Below are 26664 nucleotides of genomic sequence, written 5' to 3'. Positions count from 1 at the left end.
TGCCTCATTTGTGTGACTGGAGGGTGTTTTTTCCCAGACACTGAAGAGAGGGAGGCAGGGTTCCCTTCAATTTTTCTCGACTCTGCCAATTGATAGGTTCTGTGGCTAACTAATGGGACTGCTGTTTCTGTTCAAGGCAAGGGAGCTTCTAGGTAGTGCACGAAGAGTCCTTCCTTGAAAGAATAATTTGTGAAACGTTCCCTTCATAAGAAAAAAGTAGAGATCAAACTTCAGGGCTTCCACATGTATAGAAAATGCAAAGCCTACAGATCCAACAGTAAGAAGAGTCAATTTGAAATCCCAGTCCATGAGAAAAAAACTGTAAAGAAATTTAACTTATGTACTTCTAACTAAGGGGGGGATTTACTCATATATTCCTACAGTAGAAAGTATGTATAAAGTACAATACACCCAGTTAGGTAACGCATGTTGGAACATATATGTGCCATAAAAAGCCCTGACAAACACTACTGCCACCAGGCATTACAATGAAGTACCTACAAATGAATTAGAGAAGATGAAGTATTATGGTATTAATAGCATTGTACACCAAGAGTGAGGAAGAGAAAGGGAATTAATGTTGAGAAGAATGGAGTTTTGCTACTTTAATTTAGAAACTTAATCCCCATAAGGCTTAAATACATGCAAAGAAATTAATCAAAAGTTATGATTTTCTGTGTACTAGCCTTAATGTGTTTTTTAAATATTGTTTTAATCTGTCTTGATTGCACAATGATAAACCATTTTGGACAGCAGACAGAACTGGTACATTTTTAGTCATATTATACTTTACAGTTTTGCCCACTGGGCAGGACTCATATGCAGTGCAATGTATGAGTATATTTGTGATGCAGTCATGAATTCATTATTGTATCATCTTGTGCCCGCTGGGCTGTATACTCCTTTTGTGACATGGATGAGCTTGGTCATATTTGGCAGATATTCTATATTCTTTGGCGATGCTGGTTATATAGTCTGAATTATGATGTTTAGAAGGGCACATTCACCCACTGCTGTTAATGGATACTTATGCCTGAAGTTACTTATAGTGCAAATCTAAATTAAGGACCACATGATTTTTCAACCACGAGGGGCAAGGCTATTAAAATTTATGTAAATCTCCATGATTACTTATACATCCAACGAGGTTACATGGTTAATCTGAATTGACATTTAGGCAGCAAAAATCAGCTAATCAAATTTTCTGGTCAGGCAATATACATATTAATGGCAGATCTACTCTTCAAAGTTTTAAATGTCCATTTTATATATTTTTACATTAACTTTGAACAAATATTTAGGTAAGGTGATTACGAGCACACACCACCTGAAAAAAAGCAAACTGAGGCCGAAATGCTTTGTAGTGTCATGAATTTCTGCAGCAATAAAAGGAAAAATGGCAGAGCTGAATGCATGCATATGAGCTCTGCGAAAAGGAGATACATTTTAACTGCGGAGTGGTCATGAAGCGGAAGCTTTGAAAAAAGGTGGGGTGCTGAAACAAAATTTCCCCGTGCTTATTCAATAGACTTTTTTTTAAACGGCTACAGCCCAAACTGCTGAATGGAAGTACATCAAATTTGGCAGGAAGCTAGATCCTGGTCCACAAAGCATGCTTTTTGTAATTTGGTATAAATCCATTCAGTAGCTTTGTGAGAAATTAGGGTAAAGAAATATTTATATATCTGGATGGTTGGGACTGAGGGACTCTCGCGAGAGTCTGCAAGCTCAGCTTAAAAAAAAATAGAGCGTACTGATTTGGCTTAGGAGGCTTTTTTTCTCCTGGGCCACTGTGTCCCAGCAGGAGTGAGGGTCCTGCAGGAGCAAGCACTCTTACTGGCTGGCCACAACATGAAAGAAAATGTTTGCAGCTGCCATTGCAGTCCTTCAGTGACTTACTCCTTAGTCTTGAAAATGAAAAAAAATATATACAAGGGGGCAGGTTAGTGATATGGAGTAAAAATCTTTTTTTACAAATTGGTGTTTTTACATCGATCGCTGGTGGTTGCCATTTGTTTTTAAAAGGAAAATGACCCCCAATTTGGTGCGTGTGGGACCCCCCCTTTCCCAAGCCCTGGCCCGGGAACCCAATCCAAAGGGGCTTAAAATCTTTGTGAATGGAGTAGAGGGCTCACAGCCCCCTACTTGAGGCGATCAAGGCCGCGGGACTCCATATAGCTGGGCCCGGCAGAATATTCAAAGAGAGGGGGCATGTCCCCCTCCCTTCCAGAGCCCATCACTACTTCAGGGACCCAGTAAAAAAACGTTTTAGGGATGGGGGTGCACGGCTCCTCTCCTCAAGCCGATCATAGCCTCGGGACCCCACCCTCCAAGCCCTAGCAGAAATATTAAAGGGGAGGGAGACGGGCACCCCCAAGTCGCTTTAGCTCCCAGCAGCCCCATCCCCTGTGAGACTTTTCTTTCCCTGTCTGTGCTCTTGCGGGAAGGGCAGCAACATCGAAAAACACCTCATGCTGCACACAAGATGCATGCATGCGGGAAACCGGCAGGGCTGTTAGTGCCTTGAGCCTCCCCCTGCAGCACCAAACTGTGTTTGCTATGGGTGCTGCATGTGGGCATCGGGGCACCCACATTAGGTCCCTGAGGCTGCAAAGCGCTCTGGGAGGGGGGCTGTGTCCCCCTCCACTTAAAATAAAAGGCCCAGAGGGATGGAGTCCCTCAGGCCCCTGAAGGCTTGGGGAGAAGGGCCACATGCCACCCTCTGCATAAAAAAAAGAATATAGCCCTGGGGTTGGGTCCCGAGGCCTGATGATGCACGAGGTGCGGGGGACTGCATGCCCCCTCTCCCATTAATAAATGAATATGACCCCAGGGGAATGGGGTTGGCAGAGCCTTTAAGGGCTCAGGGAGGGGGTCCGCCCCTTCACATTGATTATTAAAAAATGTGTCTTCGGTTGGCACTGGGACGCAGAATAAAACTACAAATGAACAATAAATGAATGGTAGGAGTCCCTGATATATTATGCTCCTTCAAGGAGCGCCCCATAATGCCCAGCACAGGCTCTTTAACCTTTTTTTCCAGCTTTTTGATGTTCCTCGGAGGAGCAGGTACACCACCAAAGATTTTTGCATTTTGGTGTTGTCACTCATTGGCAAATTCAGTAAGTCTGTCTGAGTGCAGCCAAGACCTGCAAGATCAACCGCAAACTGTGCATGTGTGGCATGGGGTTGTTGCCTGCAAGGGGATGGATGCAGGGCCTGGCCACAGGCCGAGCACTGGATGGGGTTGTTTGCCTGTGAGGGTTTACACGCACTGGGAATAACAAAGGTTAAAGTGATGTTATAGTTAAGAATTATAATTATATCTCAATTTATATTAAAATAAGTCCTAGAAATTCACTGAAAGAAACAAAGGTTAAAGTAATGTATAGTTGGGTGAAAATTTCAGTGACAATGTAGCACTTTAAAATAGATAAAACACTGAGATTCAAAAGTTATAGTTCTCTTAAGTAACGATTCTGCATGCCCTAACTCACACCCCGGCTTTCAGTTGCTAATTAGCCCATATACTACATCACTCATGACATGGTATATGATGCCAGCATCCTAAATGACATAATTGGTAACTGTGCTTGGTTGGGGCACTAGTTATATTTACTTTAGGGCACGAATTATAGGGCCATATGTACGAACACTTTTTCCCATAGACACAGAATGGGTAAAAACCTTTGCTACATCTGGCCCATAGTTACTTGAGATAACTATAACTGGTGAATTCTGCTCTTTTTTTTTTTAAAATGTTACGTTGTTACTGAAATTATTACCTAACTATAACAACCTTGTTTTTATCAGTGTGTGTGTATATATGGTTATAGGACAGCTTTTTCGACTGCCAGACCCGTGGTGAGGAGACCGCTGTTGAGGTGGCGGCCTCCCCATTGCCCCTATTACGACTGCCCCACTGGGCTGATGGGCGGGAACAAACGTTCCCACCCGTCAGACCAGTGGGAAAGGTGCAGCAGCATTGCTGCCGCGTCATAATAGTGCTGGAGGCAATGCTGCCGCACACAGGGGACACCAGCACCCTTGAAATGCGCACTGTCTGCACAGCAGGAGAACAAGGTTGTAATCAGCAGAGGCCCGCGCTGACTTCAGCCCCACCCTGGCTGATTACAACCTGTACCACCGCAATCCTATCGGGATCTGAGATCCTAGCGGGGATGGCGGTAGGTTGGCGGGTCTGCCCGCCAACCTTGTAATGTTGGGGTCGAACCGCCACAACCGCAGCAGTCTGACCACCACCACGAGTCTGACGGTCTGTTGACTGCCAGACTCGTAATAAGGCCCACAGTTATAATCTAGTTTCCATAGGAAGAGCATTTTTTGTTTTACCAATAACTCTTGATGAACCTTCACAAAAGTTTCAAAACTCGGCTGCTATCTTGAAAGTTTCGGAATGTTCTGTCAAGCGTGGGCTGAAAAAAAGGAGGCGCCCCAAAATACGTTTTCCCCATTCATTTTCCCATAAGGTCTTCAGAGACACCTACAGCCCGATCCGTTGAACTGAATTACACAAGATTTGGCAGGAAGCTAAATTCATTCTGTAGTTTTGGAGAATTTAAAAGTTAAAAAATATAGATATCTAGGGACGGGGATCCGCCGCGGATCCAACTGTCTACATGCTGATATCTGATTGGCTTACAACACTTCAACAAGGAACTGTTGGCAGCCATTTTGGGACTGTGCTTCAGCCAAGTCCAACAAAAAAATATAAATAAATAAGAAAAGGGGCCAGGGTATGGATACCCTGAGCCCGTAGACTTGGTGAAGGGGTCCCCCAGGACCCCGCCAGGGCTAAAACAGCATTTTTTTTTATTTCAAGAAAATCTGCAGATGGATATGCAGACTTTTCTGAAAAACAGTCTCCTGTGCTTTGATTTACCTTACACCTGGGTGGGCCAGGTCTGGGGTGTATTGGTCAGTGAAAAAAGGAAGGGGGCGCATAGAGGCCCCCTCCTAGGGCTGAAGTTAGCCCCAGGGACTACCACCTCCCTGGGGCTAAGATATAAAAAAAATGCGGCCGCTGTGTGTCGCCACCCCTCCGCGCACCTGGGACCATGACCTCCCCGGGGCTAAATATAAAATAATGAAGGGGGTCCATCACGACCGCCAGCCCTGGGAATCACCACCTCCCTGGTGTTAAAATAAATGTTAGAAGGGGGACATGCGGCTCCCCTCGAGGAGCCACAGAGGGCCCTGGGTACCGCCACCCCTCAGGGCCCGCTCCTGCTACCTCCCGAGGTGCCCGCCCTCGGGAGATAGCTTTTTGCTTTTGCTTGGTGGGACCTGACAGCTCCTACCAAACAAACGTAACTCTGCTTTCTGCAAGCGCGAGCTGACAAACAGCTCCTGCTTGCAGAAAGCAGAGTTTTCATCTGTTTCCCTGCACACGAATATGGTTGCAGGGAAACAGATGAAAAGATTACTCCTCCAAGCAGGATGCTACTTAAAGCTGCTCCCTGCTTGCGGGACCAATGCTAGCTCCCACAGGACACGGGGAGCCAGTTATGCCCATAGAGGCCTTGTGTCTTTCACTGTGGTCCTGTCAAACACACTCACACACAGTCAGTCAGTCTCTCTCTCTCTTTTTTCCATCCCATTGCGGGATGGAAGAGAGAGAGAGAAGGTGATTTGAATGTTATAGTTATGTTTTGACACTGCATGGGAAAGAGTCGCCTATGGCCTAGTGGTTAAGATCTCAGACCCCTAAGCCAAGGGTTGAGGGTTGCAGTCTAGATGTATCAGTAGTAAATTTCCTCCTTTTATTTCTTTTCACCTTCAAATATTTAAGGTAGATGCCGAAAGATGATCTCACTCTTTTTACTTGACAAATACATTTATGTTTCAATTTGTCTGAAAATATCTCATTCTAAGTATATCATTCATCAAAGCCTAAAAACCTCTTTCGCTTGGAGGAGCCAAAATGGCAAATGAGTAGGATGGATTCCTGTGCCTCTCAGCTGGCCTGCCGAGAATACCTGGCCACCTGCCCTCCGAGGGGCGATGATAGCAAACACCGACATCCCAAGGCTTGTGGAGCACTCCTGCCGCGCCAAAGGGGATGCTGTAGGCGAGGGGGCGACAGAAGCTGAGAATGAGCTTGGCACATGAAGAGCCCAGCAGACCCCCAAGATGGCAGCACCCGCAGAGCGGCAGTGGGAGGCCGGACGCGACAAACAGGGGGCGCACATGGCTTAGAGAAGAAGCCGGGTAGGGCCCCTCCAGCACGAGCCCAGTGTGGAACAGAGGGGGAGACGACCGGCTCTGCCCATCGGGGGAGCCAGGTCAAACCGCGTTAGCGCAGACGCCCCGGAGATGGAACACCTGGGGGCTGTGTGGAATTCAGCCCCCCCACCCCCAGCCAGCCTGCCGCGAAGGGTTGAGGTGGTGAGTGGGCCGATCCACGATGCAGCTCCAGGTAAACTGCAGCTGAGTGCCCAGTCGTGGTGGGGCTGCTGGACGGACGGGAGGACCCGGGCCCCGGGGGAGTGGGACAGTTGGGCTTAGGACAAGGGGAATCCGGAGCAGAGGAATACCCAACTGAGGTGAAAGTCGGCCCAGAAAGACACGGGACCAGTCCCGGCCCCCCCTTCTCCACCCTCGGATAATGGCCCAGACAAGGTTGCATGGGGCATGGACAGAAGTGGTTCCCCTTGACCGGGACAGAGAACAAGCACTGGGCCGCCTCCGAGACTGGAAACATCCACGCCCGAGGGTAGCATAACCCCTGCAACCACCGTAAGAGCTCAAGGGACTCCCCGCCAGGACCGAAGAGGCGAGGGCCCTGGGGGAGACTCCCCAGTGGAGAGGCCGCACGTGAAACAGACCTGGGTGCGCAGACAAGATATCCCTCCAGGACCACAACTCAGTGATACAACGCAAGTGGGGCATCCAGCAGACGAAGGGGCTGAGAGACAGCCGCAGACAGAGCCTGCCGAGGACAATGGCCACAACACGCTCCAAAAATGGTAGATCTTTGAAGGACATGCAGGAGGTATGACGCGAGCTGGAGGAGGTCGCAACAGGGTGGCCACGCTGGAAGACCATGAGACTAGCTGGAATGAGGAGATAGAGCAGCTCCAGCAGGAAGTAATCTGTTTGAAGGAGCAACAGATTGATCTTCAGGCGCATGAGGAGGACCTGGAAAATCATTCAAGGCTGAACAATATTTGTATCAGAGGGGAGCCAACAGGGGCTGAGGAGGACGATATTACCAGGCCCTTTTCTGCCAGATCCTCAAGGGTGAAGCGGATAAGGAGATCAGAATGGACAGAGTGTATAGAGTGGGTCCTCCAAGTCTGTCACATGTGCCCCAAGTGGACATCTTGTCCTGCATACACAAATTCACCCTCAAAGAGCGCAATCTACTGCTAGCAAGAGCACAACACCCTCTGAAGTTCCGGGTGCACACGTTGCTCCTATATCAGGACCTGGCAGCGATTACCTTACAAAACAGGAGAGAATCCCCTCCCACCTAAGGGACAAAGGAGTCACCTACTCTTGGGGCCATCCCTTCAGACTAATCTTCCAGTGGGAGGGCAAAACCAATCAGCTGTGCTCATTGAGAGAGGTGTATAAGTTTTTAGGGCTTGTGGAACCCACGGAGGTACAACCACACTCGCCACAACCAGATCGCTGACGGCAGAGGTGAGCACGCTGGCAGACAGTGTCGATGGGGAACGCCAAACCAGACCTAGAGACCATAGCATCCGAAAGAAGGGCAGTATTGGAATCCCTAGCGGGAGACATGAAGAATCCTGAAGGGTTGTGATTCGACAAGGTGTTAGAAAGCATCACCACTGTGATGGCCAGGGTGGATCTGGAGGGGCAGGGGGGTCACTTGAGAGAGGTCGGGAGTCCAGGATGGGATGCTCCTGACTTTCAACTCACTTTCCTGAACTATGCAGGATTTCAGGCTCCCACAGGGAAGCCAACAGGACAGGTTCTCTGAGTTTTGTTTGTTTCTTGTTGAGATAGGGTGCACAAAGATATCCGACAGTCATGAAGGTCAGGTCACCACTCCCGCTGGGGAGGAGGAGGACAGTGGGCTCAATAGAAGCACGCACCGACTACCAACAGCTCACTTGACTCACTTCAATTACCTTTAAAGTAGTCACGCTCATCGTCAAAGGGTTAAACAACCCAACCAAGCGTAGAGCAGTCTTCTCCTACTTGGAGCACACACAGGTTGACATATGCCTCCTACAATACCTGCGGATCACCATAGACTGCTCTCAAGATCTTTCCCAATACAGTACTATTCGTCATGAAGCACCAAGGAAGCGGGGGAAGCACTTCTTGTCTCGCGATCTTTCTGTGGAAGAGTGGGAGACAAGGTAGCTGAAATAAAGGGTCGCCTACTGACATTCCGGATACATATAGGGGACTTTCAGGTTATCGTTACATCACTGTATGCGCTAAACGAGAGACAGTAATGGTTCATACATCGGGCACTGGCCGAGATCATAACTACACAGGACAGACAGGTGCTGGTGGGAAGTGACTTTAACATTGTCCTTAACAACATCTGGGACAGGTCGGCCTCCAGGTATTGGGGGACGGGAGCCCTGATGATGGAGGGGGTGTGGAGACTGGGGGAAATTAACCTTAGTGACCTATGGAAGGGCAGACATCCTACAACCAGGGACTACACTTTCTATTCACATTCACACAAGACTAATGCCCGCATTGATTTCTTCCTGGGTTCCAAGAAAATAGAGCAGACGCTGAGGGAGATGGACACTGAGCCATGCGCACAATCAGATCACGTTACAGTATCCCTTTTCTTACACATTCCCCTGCAACCCAAAAGACACTGCCCCTGGCGGCTGAGAACCAGCCTCCTGCCGAGGAAGGAGGTGGTCGTACAGATAACGAAGGCCACATACCATTTCCTAGAGATCAATGATACTGCAGACACACCTACCTCACTACTCTGGGAAACATTGAAAGCAGTTATTAGAAGGGAATTTATTGCGATATCAGCAACGCATAATTAAATCAGACGTGAGAGGAGGTCTCAACTGCAGCAACAGGTGCCGGAATTAGAGAGAATCTACAGAAGGACCGGAGCACGCCACCGCCCCCCCCAAAGATATGGAGACAACTTAGCGAACCCAGGGCGCAGTTAGCCAGCCTCAATACTGACAGAGCGGAGTATGCAGCTCTCCTTTTACGTGGGAGGTGATAAGTGCGGGCGTCTCCTGGCCAACAGGCTTAAAGCCCAGAGGCAGGCACTCGCGGTCACAACAATCCAGGGCCCGGATGGGGTGGAGGTGGCGGAGGACGTGCAGATAGCCTCAAGGCTCTGCAGTTTCTACCAGGCACTTTACTCCCCCCAGAAGGCGGATGGGGATGCCCCCCACCAGTATCTCACCCGAGCCCACACGGCTAGACTGTCGGCTGAGGAGGCAGCCCCGCTGGAAGCCCCAATCAAGATAGAGGAGGTAATCTCCGCAATTGCCTGACTGGAGGCCTCAAAGTCCACAGGGACGGATGGTTTCCAAGGCCTGTTTTAAAGAATTCTGCAATAGCTTAGCCCCGATACTGACACGCCTCTTTAACGCCATCAAGAGACCGGTAGAGATCCCACCCTCCATGTTAGAAGCAGCCATTTGGTGACCCCTAAACTGGGGAAGGACCCCACACAATGCGGGTCATAGAGAACAATCTCTCTACTTAATGTAGACTTCAAACTCCTAATGGACACCCTAGCTTCTCGTCTGAACCCGCTCATGCCTGGCCTAGTGAACCTTGACCAGGCAGGTTTTATCCCACATTGGCAGTGCAGGGACAACACCAAGCAGATCATACACATATTAGATAAAGGCCAGTGCTCGAGGAGGGAACTAATGCTACTTAGTATAGACGCAAAGAAAGAGTTTGATCATGTCCACTGGACATACCTCCTGGCTACACTGGAGTATTTTGGCCTGGGACCCTGATTCTGAGCCTGGATAGTGCGTATAGTCATCCGAGGGCATCGGTCAGAGTTAACGGGGAGACCTTTGCCTCATTCCCTGTCGGCAGCTGAACCCGTCAGGGGTGCCTGTTGTCCCTTCCCCGTGTTCACCCTCTACTTGGAGCCATTGGCCCAAAGGGTGAGAGATAGCCCAGAGATAACCAGGGTGGTCTTTGGGGGGGGAGAATACACCATTGCACTATACATCGATAACATGGTGGTTGCGTTGGATGACCAGACTAGGGCCCTCCTGACCTTTTTGAAGGAGGCTGAGGCCTTGGGGGAGGTGTCTGGAATCTAAATGAACCTTTCAGAGTCCCAAGACCTCAAACTCACACTTCTGGAGGGGGGGGGTGAACATGGGGAAGGGTAACAGACTAGATGGCCCTGTAGTCGCCCTTCCAGTGGCAGATGCACTCTATCCCCTACTTAGGCATCCAAAAAGCTAGAGCAGTCCCTTAGTCATCAAAGAGCAATGGCGACGGTACCCAATATCCTGGCTCGGGACAATAGCTGCAATAAAAATGTCAATCCTCCCAGGGTTCTATTCCTCTTCCAGGCACTACCTGTGGAGCCCCTGCCGGGGGTCTGCAGAGGGAATTCGACTGCTTCATCTGGGCAGGTAAGAAGCCCAGAATGACCCGCGCACTGGCCTGTCAACCTCCACTAAGGAGGAGCCTGAGAATCCCAGACATGCAGCAGTACTATAGAGCAGTCCATATCCACTACTTGGTGGTGTGGTCCCGACCGGAGTCAGACAGGCGATGGCTGTTTATGGACCGGGCAGTACCGGTACCCCTCTCTGGAAGATCCCCTTCCTGCCCCGACTTCACAGACCATGTGGCCTGCACTCCTCCTCTGTTACCAGATCAACCTTGAGGGTCTGGAACCAACAGCGTACACCAGAGGCCTGACCTCCTCTCCCTCTCCCCTGTCACCCATCATGGGGAACCCTGACTTCATGCCGGGTCTAGACCAAGGAGCCCTTCTGCTCTTGGGCATTTCCGTCATGTCGATCAGTCGGCCATTTGTTCGACGAAGAGGGACTGTTGCCCTTCAAAACCCTAAAGACCACACACTCACTGCCAGAATTTGAGGGGATACACTATCTACAGATTCACCATTGGGTGCTGCAGCCCGCAAATCGAAAACAGGCAGGTAGACCTCTCATGCAATGCGAAAAATGCCTACTGACGAAAACGTCAGACCAGCATATAACAGACCTCTATGACTGAATTCAGCAAGCGACCCTGACATCTAGGGCTGCAGGCCAGGCCCAATGGGAAGCAGAACTGGGCAGACGATTGACACCCCGGGATTAGGAGGCGATCTACTGCAGGGCAAGACATACAGCACAAAGGGCACAAAAACATATTGACCCACTGAGGAACCACACAAATCCCCACACAGCTCGGTTGGCTACATCGGCTATAGCAGATCCTGGGAATAGAAAAGATCACACTTATTTAGAGAGATATGGCACCACTTTCTCTCCCTTCTTTCCAGAGTGTTCCAGGAGCTGACCTGTCCAAAATATCTGTGTCTCCTACGACTGCTAGAAGGGGATGACACCTAGATGACCTGATCGGGTGGGGGAACACTAAGGAAGCCGAGGGTCTCAAATTCATGACTGGGTGGCTAATTATGCACCTGGGGGGGAGTTGGTTTGATGTACGTCCTCGTTAGTTTAAGGGTGCTGCGCCACCCTCAGTTTTACCATATCTTAAAAAAATTAAGAAATATGAACAATAAAAACCTCTTTCTTTCTCTCTCTCCCCCTCTCTCTTTCTCGATTTCACTCTCTCAAGCTCTTTCTCTAATTCCCTCTCTGTCTCTAAATCTCTCACTTCCTCTTACTCTCTCTTCCATCCCATAATTGGTAGTTATAGGAGGTTGGCTGCAAGGCCTGGGCGCAGGCCAGGTCCTGAGACAGGTCCCTGCTGTGCACGACCAAAGACCGTGCAGGGTTGAGTAGGTATAGGGGGGGGCTGTAGGGACTGGCCGAAGGCCAAGCCCTGCGGCCAACCCACACTGTGTACAGGCAAAGGACGTGCATGGCGTGGGGTCGGGTGGTTATAGGGGCTTGGCTGCAGGGAACTGTAGTGGTTGAATTACCGTATAATAATTAAAATCATAGAAATTCACTGGGAAAAAAAGCTTTCTTTGATATCTCCCCCATATTTTGACCTTTTCCTTATTTAAGTGGCGCTGAGATGTGATCAAGTGTATTGTAATGTTGCTCAAGCTGAATACTTTTGGCTCTTCTTCTGCTACCTCTGCTGCTTCTGTTGTCTGTCTTGGTACACATGCCTCAGCATTCAGATTTTTCATGCTCACAGTTTTTTCCAGTTTTCCCCAGTCTACATTCCTCTCGCGCTGTACTCGGTGTTAACATATCATTATGGAGCACGGACTAATTGAGAAGAATGTCTCGCCATTTGTTCGAGGTGTATTGTAGATAGCACAGCTTAATTGCTGCAGTCTTGGCTTGACCTTAGTGCTGGGACACTTCAATGAAAGTAGCTATCCACTCTACAAGTTTAATTATTATTATTACTATATGCAACATTTTGCTAAATGATGTGAAGTAATTGAACATATATTTCTAATTTGAATGTACTGAATCTGTAGACTTAGCACATTAAGGAATCATTGGAAGATGACAACCCCCCCCTAGAATTGTGTCCACACTATTTGACACAGCACACTTAAGTCTCATCTCTCATGCTACGCTGCACCTGCTAGGACCTCTTGTATTGCGGCTGTGTGTGCCCTAACTACTTGTTATGTGTTCAGAGATATTTGGTAGTGGCTAGCATGATATGAATCTTTTTGACTCCATTTTCTGTAGGCAATGTGTAGCTGATTTTTTTTCTGTGAAACACATTGCATATTTTCCACTTTAAATAGGTACATATATCCGTTAGCTTCTGCAACTGAAAAATTGCCACGAGATGGCAACTTCTTTCTTACAATTGTCTAGCAGACAATTGTCTAGCAGACACAAATATTTTTGTAATTTCAGTTTTTTCGTTCCACATTTTGAACGCTACAACGCTCAGCCATTAACCAAGTGCACCCACTACTCACAATCTAATCAGGATATTGAATTCATAGAGACATTCCAACTTTATTCAGCTTATAATGCCATAAAAGCATAAAACATGAGTGTGCAAAAGCAATAATACAATTTCATAATCACACATTTATAATGCTAAGATAAAATTGATATTATAAATTGAGAATAAATAGGCCTAAAAGCTGAAAGTCGGACTTAACTAACAACCAATTCAAATGGCTACCTTTTCATATTAATTTCTTAATAAGTTCAGAATTGCACAATATAAATCTTTGGACAAATGTCTTTGTAAAAACTGCATAGCGGGCAGATATTGATTTTAAACCAGCCTTTTGCATAAGGGGTACTAAAAAGACCCCCTTGGGGGTTGAATATAAGGAACAATACAGGGTAAAGTGGCATGTGCTTTGGCTTGCTATATGGTTGCAATGACATGGAGGTGGGTCAGGATTCCATGAGCCTTGGATGGGAAAGGCAACTTTGAACTGTATAGGATTCAGTCTAAAAGAAGTTAAATAAAAACGATTGACTTGGATTCACAAACCACTACAAGCTTTGTTCAGCGTTAATCGACATAACTAAGGGTATATACCGATCCACAGTCTTTAATCTCGATACATCGCTTAATCTTTCATTCATGCGTAACTCAGTGTGACAAGATTTCACAATGACTTTAGCATCTCTTTCCATCGATACATTTCCGGGAGCCCTAGTTTTATTTATACTTTGGGATGATAGGCAATCTGAGATGCACTCTCTCACCATGTTTGGATCAGGGTTCAGCCAGCACTTCACCGATAATAAAAATGGGTCAATTTGTATCTGGTCCTCCAAAAGGGCAAGCCCAACATTTCATGGCTGATGAAGTTAGCAGTGTTTTGGGGAACTGCCAGCGGGCTACGGGCAAAGCTGTTTCCAATGCTCTGCAGTGCATCCACATTTTGGTACCCCCCACACCAGCCTCATAGGCAGCAGCCGAACCACACTTTGGGCCTCATTGCGACCCTGGCGGTCGGACCTCGCCAATGTGGCAGTTCAACAGCCACATTATGATCGTGGCGGTTGCATTACAGTCACACTGAGAGCACCGCCACTTCTCCACTGGAGGGGCTGGCGGTGCTGCCAGTCCTAATCCACCAGGGCAGCGCTGCCCTGGGGATTACGAGTCCTCTCTCCACTGGCGATTACTTGGCGGTAGACCCGCCTTGTAAAGGCTGGTGGAGACGGAGTGCCCCAGAGGGACCCCTGCACTGCCTGTGCACCTGGCATGGGCAGTGCAGGGGCCCCCATGGCCAGCCCTTTGCAGACAGTAAAAAGCGCAATGGGTGCTGGTGCACCCTACGCACCGCAGCATTGCTGCCGGCTCAATTATGAGCTGGCTTCAATGTTGTGGGTGGTTTCTTGTGGCACCAGCAGGCGGAAACTCTGTTTCCACCTGCTGACCCTTTGGGAAACTCGGAACGGGGCCCATGGGAAGGGGACCGCAATGGCGGTAACCTGACCACGGGAGTTTGGCAGCAGCTTTTTCCATCCGCCAAACTCTTAATTACCCCTTTTGTCTTAAACAATGTTATAATCTCTGGCAGTTGTTTATGATTTAAAACCCTTGCACAGTGAAAGACCCCTTCCATGTTCCTTGCCATTTGTTGGGTTTCCATTAAAATGTGATCTTTTCAACTTAAACTAGAACTAAAAATTATACCTAAATAGTTAAAAACCTTCACCATTTTCAAAATGGTCCCACCCATCCTATGCTGCTTGGGTTTAGTATTTGGAGGCCCACAGGCTATTATAAAAGTCTTTGGGAGTCATTATGACCCTGGCGGCCGGCGGTAAGGTGGCGGTAACACTGCCAACAGGCTGGCGGTGTTCCGCCAGCAATTATGACCGTGGCGCAATAGCCACAGCCATACCGCCGGCCCCTCCAATTTACCGCCAGGTTTCCGCCTGGCGGTCATAATCCCCAGGGCAGCGGTGCAAGCACCGCTGCCCTGGGGATTATGAGTCCCCGACCGCCAGCCTGTCTGTGGCGGTGAACACTGCCATGGAGCGGCTGGCGGTAAGGGGACTTGGGGTGCCCCTGGGGGCCCCTGCACTGTCCATGCACTTGGCATGGGCAGTGCAGGGGCCCCCAGGCATAGCCCCGTTGCGCATTTCACTGCCCGAATTTCGGGCAGTGAAATGCGCAACTGGTGCTACTGCACCCACTGCACATCAGCATTGCCGCCGGCTCTATTACGAGCCGGCAGCAATGTTGATGTGACATTTCCGCTGTAACACTGTTACCGTCCGCTGGCCCAGCAGAAATGTCATAATAGGGAGCCAGGAATACCGCCGGCAATGGTGGTATTCTGTCTCCCGCGGCCTCGGCGGTCTTCTTGCAAGACCGCCGAGGTCGTAATGACCCCCTTTGACTGGTTTATTTTTAGATCTAGCCCCTTCATATGCTCCGTAAATAGATCCAGTAATTTCTGCAATTCATTTGATGTTCGGGCAATTAATTCCGCATCATCTGCGTATAGCAATATAGAGAGTGAATTTCCTCCCATCTTAGGTACATCCAGCCCACCATTTATGTATGAGATGTTCAGATGTGCCATTGATCTAAATCAAGAACAAAAAAGGGGCTAAAATACATCCCTGTCTCACTGCCTCTGAGTTTTTATTTGGGCTGTTAATTCTCCCTGCAGGCTATAACGTACAACAACCTTTAGGTTATAGTGCAGGTGTTTTAACAGTGTGAGGTGGTCCGACTCATACCCCATCTTCTCTATTATTGCCCAGATTGAGTCTCTGTTGACTAGGTCAAAGCACTAGATAAATCAATGAAAGCCATGTGAACGGTCCCCTTCTTTTCATGTACATACTTAGTAACGATAAGATGTAAGTTTAGAGTTTACTAAATAGTGCCAATGCCTGGCGTAAAACCGAACTGCACTGGGCTGAACCTCTATTTTCCCTGCCCCAAGTATCTAGATGAGCCATGATTACCCTCCCCAAGACATTAGCCATAGCATCTATTAGGGAGTTTGGCCTATAACAACAGGCAATAATGTATCTCCTTTTTTAAAAATGGGAACTAAAATGGTGCCTCTCCAGGAATCTGGGATCTTATCCTCCACCGCATTTCTTAAAACTTTAGTTAAGATCGGTCCCCACAGATGTATGTCTGATTTAAAGAGATGTACTGGCACCCTTTCTGAATGAAGGCTTAACCGGATGCAGAAAGGTTCAATGCCCTAACTACCTCACCCAGCGCACTGGGTGTGGATAGGTGGACAGGTGAGGAATCTGGGGAAAAACTGCAACTTGGTCTTCCAGTTGAGGTTGGGCTATCCCACTAGGTTGACAAATACCTGTATTGTGGGTTACCCACTTCTCTTTTGGGATCAAGACTTCCACCACAGGGGAGTTTGGCTCTTAGAAAAAAGGATGGTTAATAAACTCCCAGAACTTTGTACTGTTCTTTAAGGCAGCAGCTGCTGCCAGGGCTTCCCAGGCTTTTGCCGTAATATCACCTTTCCTTGCTTCCTCTATATCCTTATATTCTTTCCTTGCTATGCCCACAGCCAAAAGGCACTGTGGAACTGGTTTTAAAGGAAGCTCTCAACGTTTATGGGCTGCCGAGCATGCCCCCTTGAACTAACGACATAAGGGGGTATCCTGTGCTGATTTATGGGCCGCCAGGCCCTCTCCAATTGCCCCACATAGTAATTCAAAACCCTCGAGAACAGTCAGTTCGAATGAATCATCGGCCAGACACTGTTCTATGGAATCAATAATTTTCCATACTAATTTATACTTAAAACTGATCGGGTCAATTTGCTCCCATTTAACCCTAATACCTTATTTCTATAAAAAAAAGGTTTTGCCCTATGTCTGGGAGATTAACTTAGTGTTTAAATGTAGAGTAGGGCAAACAGGATTATGGTCACTCCGGCAGTTGACTATGTTTTAATGAGCTGAGGTCATCTGGGCGGCATCTGCAAGCTAATTATGAAATCTATAATACTTCCCCTAGTCCCTGTTATAAAAGTGAGAACAGTTTCACTACAATCACTCCTAGGTTACCCCTGTATTCAGAGCGTCACCCAGAGAATGATGTCTAAAATGTGCCCTATTCAACCCCTCATCATCCACTGGCATATCACACGCCTGGCTATTTTTGGAAGCACAAAGTTGAATATTGAAATCCCCTGACCATACCACAATTACTTTCATGTTCAGTTGAAGACTGTAGGTATCCACAAATTGATCAAAATCCTGAATGGCTTTTAGTACTTGAATGCTAAAAATATTATTGTAAAAAATTATCAACGGGATGTCCCCTACAGAGATCTCTGATACCAAAAACTGCTGGGATGACCATCTATTGGCTACTTTAACTTTATCTATTTTTACAGAAATACAGGTGGCATGCTGTAGAAGGCAAGGCAGATTGAAATAAAGGCATTAAAGCCATCAATATTAAGGGGGTTTATCATCCAGGCCGCTTGTATGGAGATCACATCAAAAGTGGACATAAGATGTAGCCAATCCTGATTGTCCAGCTTACGGCGTGCCACTGCAGAGTTCCAAGTAGGCATATTCAATTCTCTTCGGCTATCATTAACATTTAGTAATAAATCCGGGGCAACATTGTGTCCCCATGCTTCGAAGGGCTCTGAACCCATCACTTGACTCAGGTACTAAAAGAGCTCCAAGATGACTCATCATTGAAACAGAGTTAACTCCTGATGGTTCCCTTCTAATTAGGGAGTCTCAGTTACCACGCATAAGTGTTCACACTATTCAACAGGCCACTCTTAGGCTCTGGCAAACCATTATGTTTGACGCTGCTAAAATTGCATGCGTACTCCAGTGCGACAAGTCAATCATTTTGGTCCAAGGAGGCAATGGCCTGAAATCTGTTTCCAGCCAGCACCTGTAGATCTGTATTGCGACTTTTATCCTCGTTAAAGCGAGGTTGAGCAAATTGATTTCTCCTCGTGGACGGATTTAGATGCTATAAAAGAAGCCCAGGGGAAGAATATTTATGGGACTCGGTTTAGTCAGTCCAGCTCTGGCCATTGCCAAAATTTCCCCCGCAAGACTTAGATTTCTAAGATTTATGACAATTGAATTTTCCGGGAAAGTACATTTGAGTGAACCAATGCTTCCCACATGCCGTGCAAAAATAATCTCCTGGAGCAAATCTCAATGCCCCTTTATGTTCAGTCACAATCAGTGCGCTGCCTTATTTATCAGGGCTACTGCTGACCCAGCCACGCCATCTGATATAGGGGGACATTTGCCAGAACTACCATTTAGGGGCAGGTTGCTGGCGGATTTTTTCTTACCCATTTTCACAAGCACGGGTATCAGGCCAGGCCAACTAGAGAGGCTGCGTCACAATAAACAAGGCAGGACAGGGGCTCAAAAAAAGAAAATATGCATACCTTAATCCACTCTTCGCATGAAAGATAAAGGGCTTGGCCTGGCCTCTGACGGGCTAAGACTGGTCCGTCTTGTCCCGGTCTTCGCCCAGGCATGGGAGCGTCCCCCGCTGTGGGACATAAAGGTTCAATTAAAAGTGCCTCTGAGCACGTAGGTAAGTGATGTTTGCGGCCCTTGCTGAATTGCAGCTTGGTGTGTGAAGTATCAAGGTCCCCGCTCAAGTACAGGTAAGTAACATTGGCAGCCCTTTCCACAACTCAACTTAGGGCGTATCAGAAATAATACCCTGCTTTGATTGAGACATTAGTGTGCTATTTATTATTTTACTTTAGCAGTAAATATACAGGTTTATCAGCAAAACCATACGCCTGGGACTGAATGTGGCATATAGATTACATCATACTATTGCAAGAGAGAATGTTTACTGGGGCATCTGTGAACACGAGGTACTGTGTTGTAATAGCCTTCCCATATTTTGTAGTGGGTAGTGGTGAAACACACCCCTGACCTTTGGAAGGTACAGTAGGTGCAGTATCAACTTTTTGACTTTGCCCTTGAATAAACAGGCCTGGGCGTTATCTACCTCACTATGCTCTTGTTTGGTAGACAAATATGTTGAAAAAAGCTGATGTGTTTGTTTTTAGGTTGAGCGTAAGCGTTTGACCTCGTGTATACTATTAGTATGCTTCTTATGCCTTAAAGCGATTTAATTTGTTGTTTACAGTGTCCTTTAAAAATTCTTGCTCACTAGTGGCCAGTTCTTCCCTTTTCTCCCTCCTTTTTCTGTTTCAGAGCAGTGACCAACTACTGTATTATTCCACTTTGGTTTCTTTATCTGTTGCTGTGATAGACTATTTTTGTTATTTCTTTGGTGCTCCCCTTTCACTGTGGGTGTTTTAATCTGGTAGCTGCCTGTTTCATTGCAACATTCTGTTCCACCTCCTCTCATGTCGTTGACATTTGTTTTGGCTTTATTCTAGTGCTGTCCTCATTTACCTCTGGCTCCTAAAATAAGCTTATTTTACAAAAGAAACTCCTCGTTTACCTCACTGCTCACGAAAGCCACAATATGCCCGTTCTGGTAGAATGTAGCTAAGCCTAGAAGCAATGATGTGAAACTTGCTTCTCCTCGCAGAGTTTTTCTCTCTCTCCAGGACCGCTCCCTGCCAGCACTCAGTACATCGCACACATGGCATTGCTTATCTCCTTTATTGTGGACATAAATCTTCTCAGGCTGCTGTACTGTTGAAAATTTCATTCAAGATTTGTTGAAATACGAGGGCTTGCAAGACTTTTCATTCTGTTAAAATAAAAAATAAAATACCTTTCCAGCCTTATTTTCCAATTTCTGTTCAGACATTTAAACAACTCGAGGCAGTGCAGTCATCGTCTCGTCTCTCCTCAAGGGCTTCTGATTTCTGATGTCATTACCACCAGGGACCACCAAAACATGGCAGGAAAAGATGAAATTATGACAGGGTTGACCATTTTGTGGCAAAAAAATTCCAGTTCTGATTTACAATGGTAATAGCTCTAAATCAAGAAATTGCAAGGCCTATTGCATTATAAATGCTTGTTTTGAAAGTTACGTGTTCACTTTTGCCAATTCCTATTTTTTTTTTGCGGGTGTTAGTGGCTCATTAACAGTTCATTTATTTCAGTATTATCATATTTCTTCTAGTTATTAATTGGGTACCCTTTTTCACAATTACATTTTAAATATTCTTATGGCTAACATTTTAAATATATAATCCAGTGACAAAAGTTAAGGTGTTTGTTTGCATCATTTATTTAATGAAAAATAAGCTTCAAATGCTAGCTAGTCGTGTATCTGCTTAAAGGCAGGCTGTGTAATATTCAAGCTTGTTTAAAACTCAACTGGTGGAAAAGACAAAAACGAATAAAACTATGAAGCCTGTTCTTTAAATGATGCAATTGCATTTGTTTTCAACTGTAGCATGTCACAGTGTGTAGGAAATTGCATACATCAAAACTAAAAACACTTTAAGCTTGACCACTTTCTCAATTTTGTAAATTTCAGAGTCCACATCTCTGGCCAAAGCAACCATTTCAGGACCAACTCTTTCCCAAAGTATGGCTGTAGATGAGACGATAATGCCTGCTCCCACGTTTAATACCACTGCTTACGTGGCAAATACTGAACCTCAGGATCAAGACACATGGTAAAATATCCACTGGGTTTTCATCAGTTTTTGGATTGTGTGTTTTTATGCTCTCCTTATTTGATTAGAACTACACTTGATTGTTGACTCTGTGAAGGAAAGCAGTGTAGGGTTGTGGCCATCTTGCAAAATTGATATATATGTATGGAGCATTATGATGATTTATGCCACAATTTCAAAGTTTTTAACAATGTTTCTTCAGCAGTACTTTTTAATACAGTGCTTATAATTTATTTTATTTTAGGCTTTTAGGCATGAGATCCAGACAATATTGAGAATTTAATCTGCTCGCCAACTAGCTCTCTCTACAATCCCCTTATTTAAATGTAAAACCTTTTCAGTGACCTTCATAATCTATTTTAAAAGTGAAAAGGTGTTCGCGTTGGTATCGTGCATGCTCATCTTACCTGCAGCAGAGCTTTGGGCATCATGCCATGAGGTAACATAAATATCAGTTTTGCTTTTCTGTTGGGAGGCAGGTTCCTTGAACACTGACTGCTCCTTAATTTGGGTTATCCTATGCCAATGTTTAGGACAGTTCACCTTTCACTGGTCTGATAGTAATCTACTCCCATTCATGTCTTTCTTGGCTTTCATTTGTCCCTGACTTGAAAAGTAGCCAAGTTTCTCCCACTGGAGTGAAGTCACTCATGCTCCTGCAGATATCTTGAGAACTTGGATCCAAGCAGTGGAGGAGCTGCTGCTAAGTCCTCTTTCTTGTTGATGCTAACATGATGCATCACATATCTTGGCGAGTGCTCGTGGAAGTCCCATGACTCATATTTAACAACGTTTCTGCTCAAACTGGACATTGACGCATGAGTCATCTGGCCTGGTTGAGTCTTATCACAACTTCAGAGCTAATACAAAGAGTATTTCTTTTCACCACATGTGTTAGTTCCATCTCAAGATCTGTCAGGGTGGGAAAGCCATTTAATAGATGAGGTTCATAGTATCAACATCTATTACAACCACCCTATTTGCTGTTGTTCCTAGTTCTATAGAATTTTAGATCTATGAGATCTCTGAAGCGAAAAACATCCCCTTTATTCACATTTTACCTAACTAAAATTGATTTCAGGAGCTATACAAGGGCAGAGGAGTAATAAGGAAACCATACATAACATAGTCTCTCCTCCCTGGAGGACTGCATTGCACTGAAAGGCTCTCTGAGCCCTGTCAAAGAGCATGTAATTCTTTTATGATATGGCAACCCTGGAAAACAATTCTTGTTTTCTTCTGCTGTTACCTCATTGCAGTGACTAACCCCATTTAGAAACAGGAATTCTTGATAGGAGTTTTAAGTGAGAAAAACTTGATTTAATATAGCACAAAGTACCACACTTTTTCCACTAGTGAGTGCTGTAATTAACATATGTTGCCATTACCTCTTCTGTGATACCAACTTTACCCACCTCAGAAGGGAAGAAGGTTCATTCCATTTTGCCAGGATTCAAACAAGAATTGTTCTGCCTGGTTTGTCAGGTGGCTACCACAATCCCTATTTCAATTGGCACTAGACATTTAACTATTCACATAAATACACACATAATAGTTAATTCCATTAATATATATAACAGGAGATGTTGATCATTCAAACTGACCCATACCATACATGATAGTGGAAGATTTGCAGCTTTAAGTCAATGTAATATTTTCACACACTTTTAGTACTACAGACTTCTAGAACCCAGCAACATCCAAGTAGGATATGCTTGGTCCATGTTTATTAGCAGTCCTTTCAGTGTCAGGAGTTGTGTGAACCTACAGCTGTAATACAGACCTTAATCTTTTTTCTGGGCATCTTGTAGAAAGTGAAATCCTATGGAAGTTATAAAAAAACACAAAAATAAGAAGGAATGTGGAGTTAACCTCAACTTCAGGCAGGCAGAATTTAATTGAAAAACATCAACCATTACAACTGCACTACACTTAAGCCTTCTTAATGCTTTTGTTAAGAACTGTTAAATTGTCTGCCTTTAATCATATATCTTATATCACATTATTCTTTGGTTGTATGGTACTTTGAAAAATTATTTGCTAATTAAGGGGCTTATTTAATAGTTGGCGAACAGTTTGTATTCTATCAAAACCACATAGTAAATTATTCCATGGCCCTGACGGAGTGCCCGCCTTCCAAATTTAGAAATGTCTTTCAGCTCAGCAGTCATGTATACCATTCATAGAAACCGCCATTAAGGTGGTGTCTGTGAATGTGTTAGAACTTTGCCATGCGACTCCGTCAAACATGAAGGAGCCATACAGTAAAGTTTCAAAACTTTATTTAATCTTTTCAAAAACAAAACCATAAAATAGGCTTTTGGTTTTGAAAATAAAAACAGGAATGCCCCCCACGCCATGGGAATTACCTCCCATTGCATGGCAGCATATTTATTTTTACTGTTCCCAGCACAACGGTTAGCTTGGTGGTAAGGGGTAGTAAAAAAACATCTATGGGTCTACTCATCTCAGTTGGGTGAGCAGATAGATAGCCAGTTCTCCAACGACCCTTATTCCGTTGGAGAATTGACAAAGTTTGGCCATGGTAGAGAAGGCGTACTCTCTGTCAATGCCAAACTATGGTCGCCCGCATATAAATTTGGCACGCAGACCATCATATTGGTAGTAAGCATACTACATTTCTGCTGAGACTGAGAATGCTTACCACCAATCTATAAATCGGGCCCTAAGTGCAGAAAGACTTTACCAGAATTCAGGTTTGTGGTCAGGCAGAAATAGAATACCACTGGCAATTTTAACATTCCACTTGGAGTTTCCTTTGCCTAGAAGAGGAGCAAATTTGGAAATTCTGTTTTGAAAAATGTATTTGTCAGAGCTTTGGAGTTGCTTGTTTTATATGAAAATGCAACAAAGTTGAGATAGAATTCCTGCAGTGCAGCCTTGTCTTCGTGTAGAGCATTTTGAGTTGCTAGTTTACGGAGTAAATATGTGTCTCCCTACCCCAATGTCAATCCCAGTATAATAAAGGGAGGCAAAATTTAATTACTGGAAAAGTCGGATGGAGCTATTGCAAAGCTTTTTCTCATTATCTTTATCTTCACTTACTTTAGCGATAGAAGGTGTTTTTTTCAGAACTCTGTAAGATCTGCGTAGTTCATGAGTTTTTAACCATTTACCTACAGAATGATGGTCAGTATCCAGGACATGACCAGATTGTCCTAGGTCACTCACCTAAAGTAGTCAGCTCATGTGGAAATTAAGTGATATGGTGATTCATAATTCATGTTGAAATAATAGACCATGAGTTGCAACATTTTGGACAGTACACTTAAAGTAACTAATACAGGCTAATGGTTCAATAATATGGATTACAGTCAATCTTAACAAAACCAGTAGTGTAGAATATTTAACTAAAGTAATTATTTTATTTATTAACAATATTTAAATAGCACAAAACTAGCCATATTGGCAATCCAGCACTTAATGTATAAGAAGAAATAAAATGCTGTAGATTAAGCAGTATTGATATGGTCATAGAGTTGGGTGTAAGGCATTAGTTTCCGAGGTAGATTTTGAAAAAGTGATTTATTGAATCCTTCCGGAAGCATCACATGCTAGGATTAATTCTGAGCTCCTTAGAGAGAAGGTTTCAGATTCTAATTGTTTGGCAAGAAAAAGCAAATTCACAAAGTTTTTTTTTTTTTAGCTTTCAGAGTTTCGAGTAAAAGGCAAACTTCACCTTAGTGTCTCTTTATTCCTTTGAGGTGCAAAGCTTTTTTTTTTGCTTAAAGAGTTTATAGCTTTGCAGATAACACATGAAAATGTTAGGTCTCTTAAAATTGGAGTGATGTTTTGAGACATTTTTCACCTTCGACAAGACATACTGCTGCGTATGAAATAGCCATAGGTGTTGCTGGCAGACTTCAGAAGTCCAGCTAACACATGTTGACTCCATTGAGAAGTAAGAAGACTAGGTCCTGTGGAAACAGCTCTTGGGTCTATGAGAGAAATGGTAGATTTCAGTTTCACAGAGAAACAATTGCAAGGATGTAGTTATGTTTGTTAAAGGTGAAGCCTAGGTAAACAGCGAAGTAGAACAGGCTTCATTTTTAAAGAAAATAAGTTCATCTAGTTTTTTCAATAGTTTTTCAAAATGTGATGTCCGACAAGTTTGAAACTCTTAAGTATAGTTATGTGTCAACTACATAGTTAAGGGTGCAACCCATTTTTCTAGTAGCTTCGGAACCAGACCAAGCTCCATATAGAGAATTTCTAGAAAGGGTGATAGGATTGATCCTTAAGGCTACATTTTGGTGGTATAGTGGGTAACTTGGAAGAATCTATTTTTAGCAGCAATGGTTTTGGGACGGGTAAACACGGAACTAATTCAAGACTAGCCCTGCTATTCCCATCTGAGTTGAAGTATACAACCAAGTAAGTGAACTTTAATGTACTGTAAACATATTAATCCAGTGGTCTATCTCTTGCTTGAGTGCAACATTTAAATTCATGATAATAATGATTATCTCATTCTCTTTGTATTTATGGAAGGATGTGTTGTGATGTGACGTTAGGTAATTGGTCATGGGCATGCTGAGTTTTGTGGCATGAGTCGCCAACCCCTATGTAATTTTTGATTTCTACTGGAAAGTTTCCTGGACTCTGCTGATAGACCTCCTTGTGCAGGCACCATACAGAGAAATGCTGAACTGAGAGATTGCTTACCTTTGATGTAGTCCCCTTGGCCCTATCTGAACACTTAGCAAATAAAGAGAAGGATTGGAAGGTTCCAGAATACAAACTCCTACGCTGGGCATGGGAGCCCTGAAGACATGAGGCTCTAGGAGAGAGGATTTCCCAACAGCAGGTAAAGTGAGGGAGAGAGGCGTAGTCTAGATTTCATTATTATGCCTTCTAGGCATGCTTGGTGGTGCAATAGATTGTCCTGTCAAGAAGTGCCTCACTTGGGCAGATTCTCACCCTTGGCTACTTCTGATGGTCTCTCACAGTGAGGTCTTTACACACTTTTGATGTGAGAAGGCCTATCTGATAGAGACTTCTAGTTGCAGATTCCTTACCTTAGAATATCCCCCAGACTTCAGATTGGATCCAGAGATTTTTCTTTGAGCAATACCCTTGTACGTCAGTAAGTGGTGTTTGTTGACTCCGCGGGCATCGTTGGCGTCGGAGTCGTCGAGATGACGTTGGGAGTAGTACATAGATGCTGCCTCAACACAGTGACGTCAATTCTTTTCTTTCTGCGCCCCGTGCTGATCCAGAGAGTGCTACCCTGGTCTCTTTTTGACTGAATTCAACCACTTTTCTAGTGAGCTTTTGGTGCGTCGAGGATGTCTCCAAAGACCGGTTTCAAGCCGTGCGAGTACTGTCACCGCATGATGTCGGTGACGGAACTGCATTGGGTTTGTTTGTGGTGTCTCGAGCGCGACCAAGACCCAAAGTCGTGGTCCAAGTGCCGGGCAAAGGCCTTGAGGGAGTGGTCCCTTAAACTCATGGCGGCCCGGCGCTCGACTCAGCGTAGGTCCAGGTCTCGATCGAGAGGATGATCTCTAGACCATTCGCAGAGCCATCACCACTCGTCGTCCTCAAAATCTGCGGGTGCAGGTAAGAAGAAGAAGTCGAAGAGGTCCCATTGCTCTCTGACTTCGCCCCATCGCTAGGCTGACACGACGCAGGAGGAGCGTCAACGCTCAAGGCCTCCATCCTCGGAGCCTGCGTCTGGATCTGCTCCGCGCTTCCCCGAGTTTCCAGGACCCTGAGCAACCCTCGCCTAACTTAAGGAATTCTATGAGGCCATGTGCCTCATCTTTGGGTGGACCAACCCCGATACGGCACCTTTGGGCCCAAGGGGTTTGGTTGAAGGGCCTTCGGGTTCCCCGCCCGTGGCTTCGGCTCTGGGCATCGAGGTCCACTCTGGATCCGCTTGCAAATTCGTACCCCTTTTCCTATGGGTACGAATTCAGGGAAGGATTGGAGGAGTCCCTGGACCCTTATGAATACCAGAA

At 45.5% G+C, this 26664-nt stretch overlaps 1 protein-coding gene across 1 annotated transcript in view; it reads left to right on the top strand.

Annotated features, from left to right (window-relative positions):
• Positions 1-26664, top strand: part of NBN (nibrin) — a 198703-nt gene that overhangs the window by 76628 nt on the left and 95411 nt on the right. The window contains exon 9 of the mRNA XM_069220448.1: positions 20539-20680. Coding sequence (XP_069076549.1) covers positions 20539-20680 — 142 coding nt within the window. The remainder of the gene's footprint in view (positions 1-20538; positions 20681-26664) is intronic.

This window comes from Pleurodeles waltl, chromosome 2_2, assembly GCF_031143425.1.
Source record: "Pleurodeles waltl isolate 20211129_DDA chromosome 2_2, aPleWal1.hap1.20221129, whole genome shotgun sequence".
Lineage (NCBI taxonomy): Eukaryota > Metazoa > Chordata > Amphibia > Caudata > Salamandridae > Pleurodeles > Pleurodeles waltl.
The sequence above is the reverse complement of the archived record's forward strand: the minus strand, read 5'-3'. Positions and strand labels throughout refer to the sequence as shown.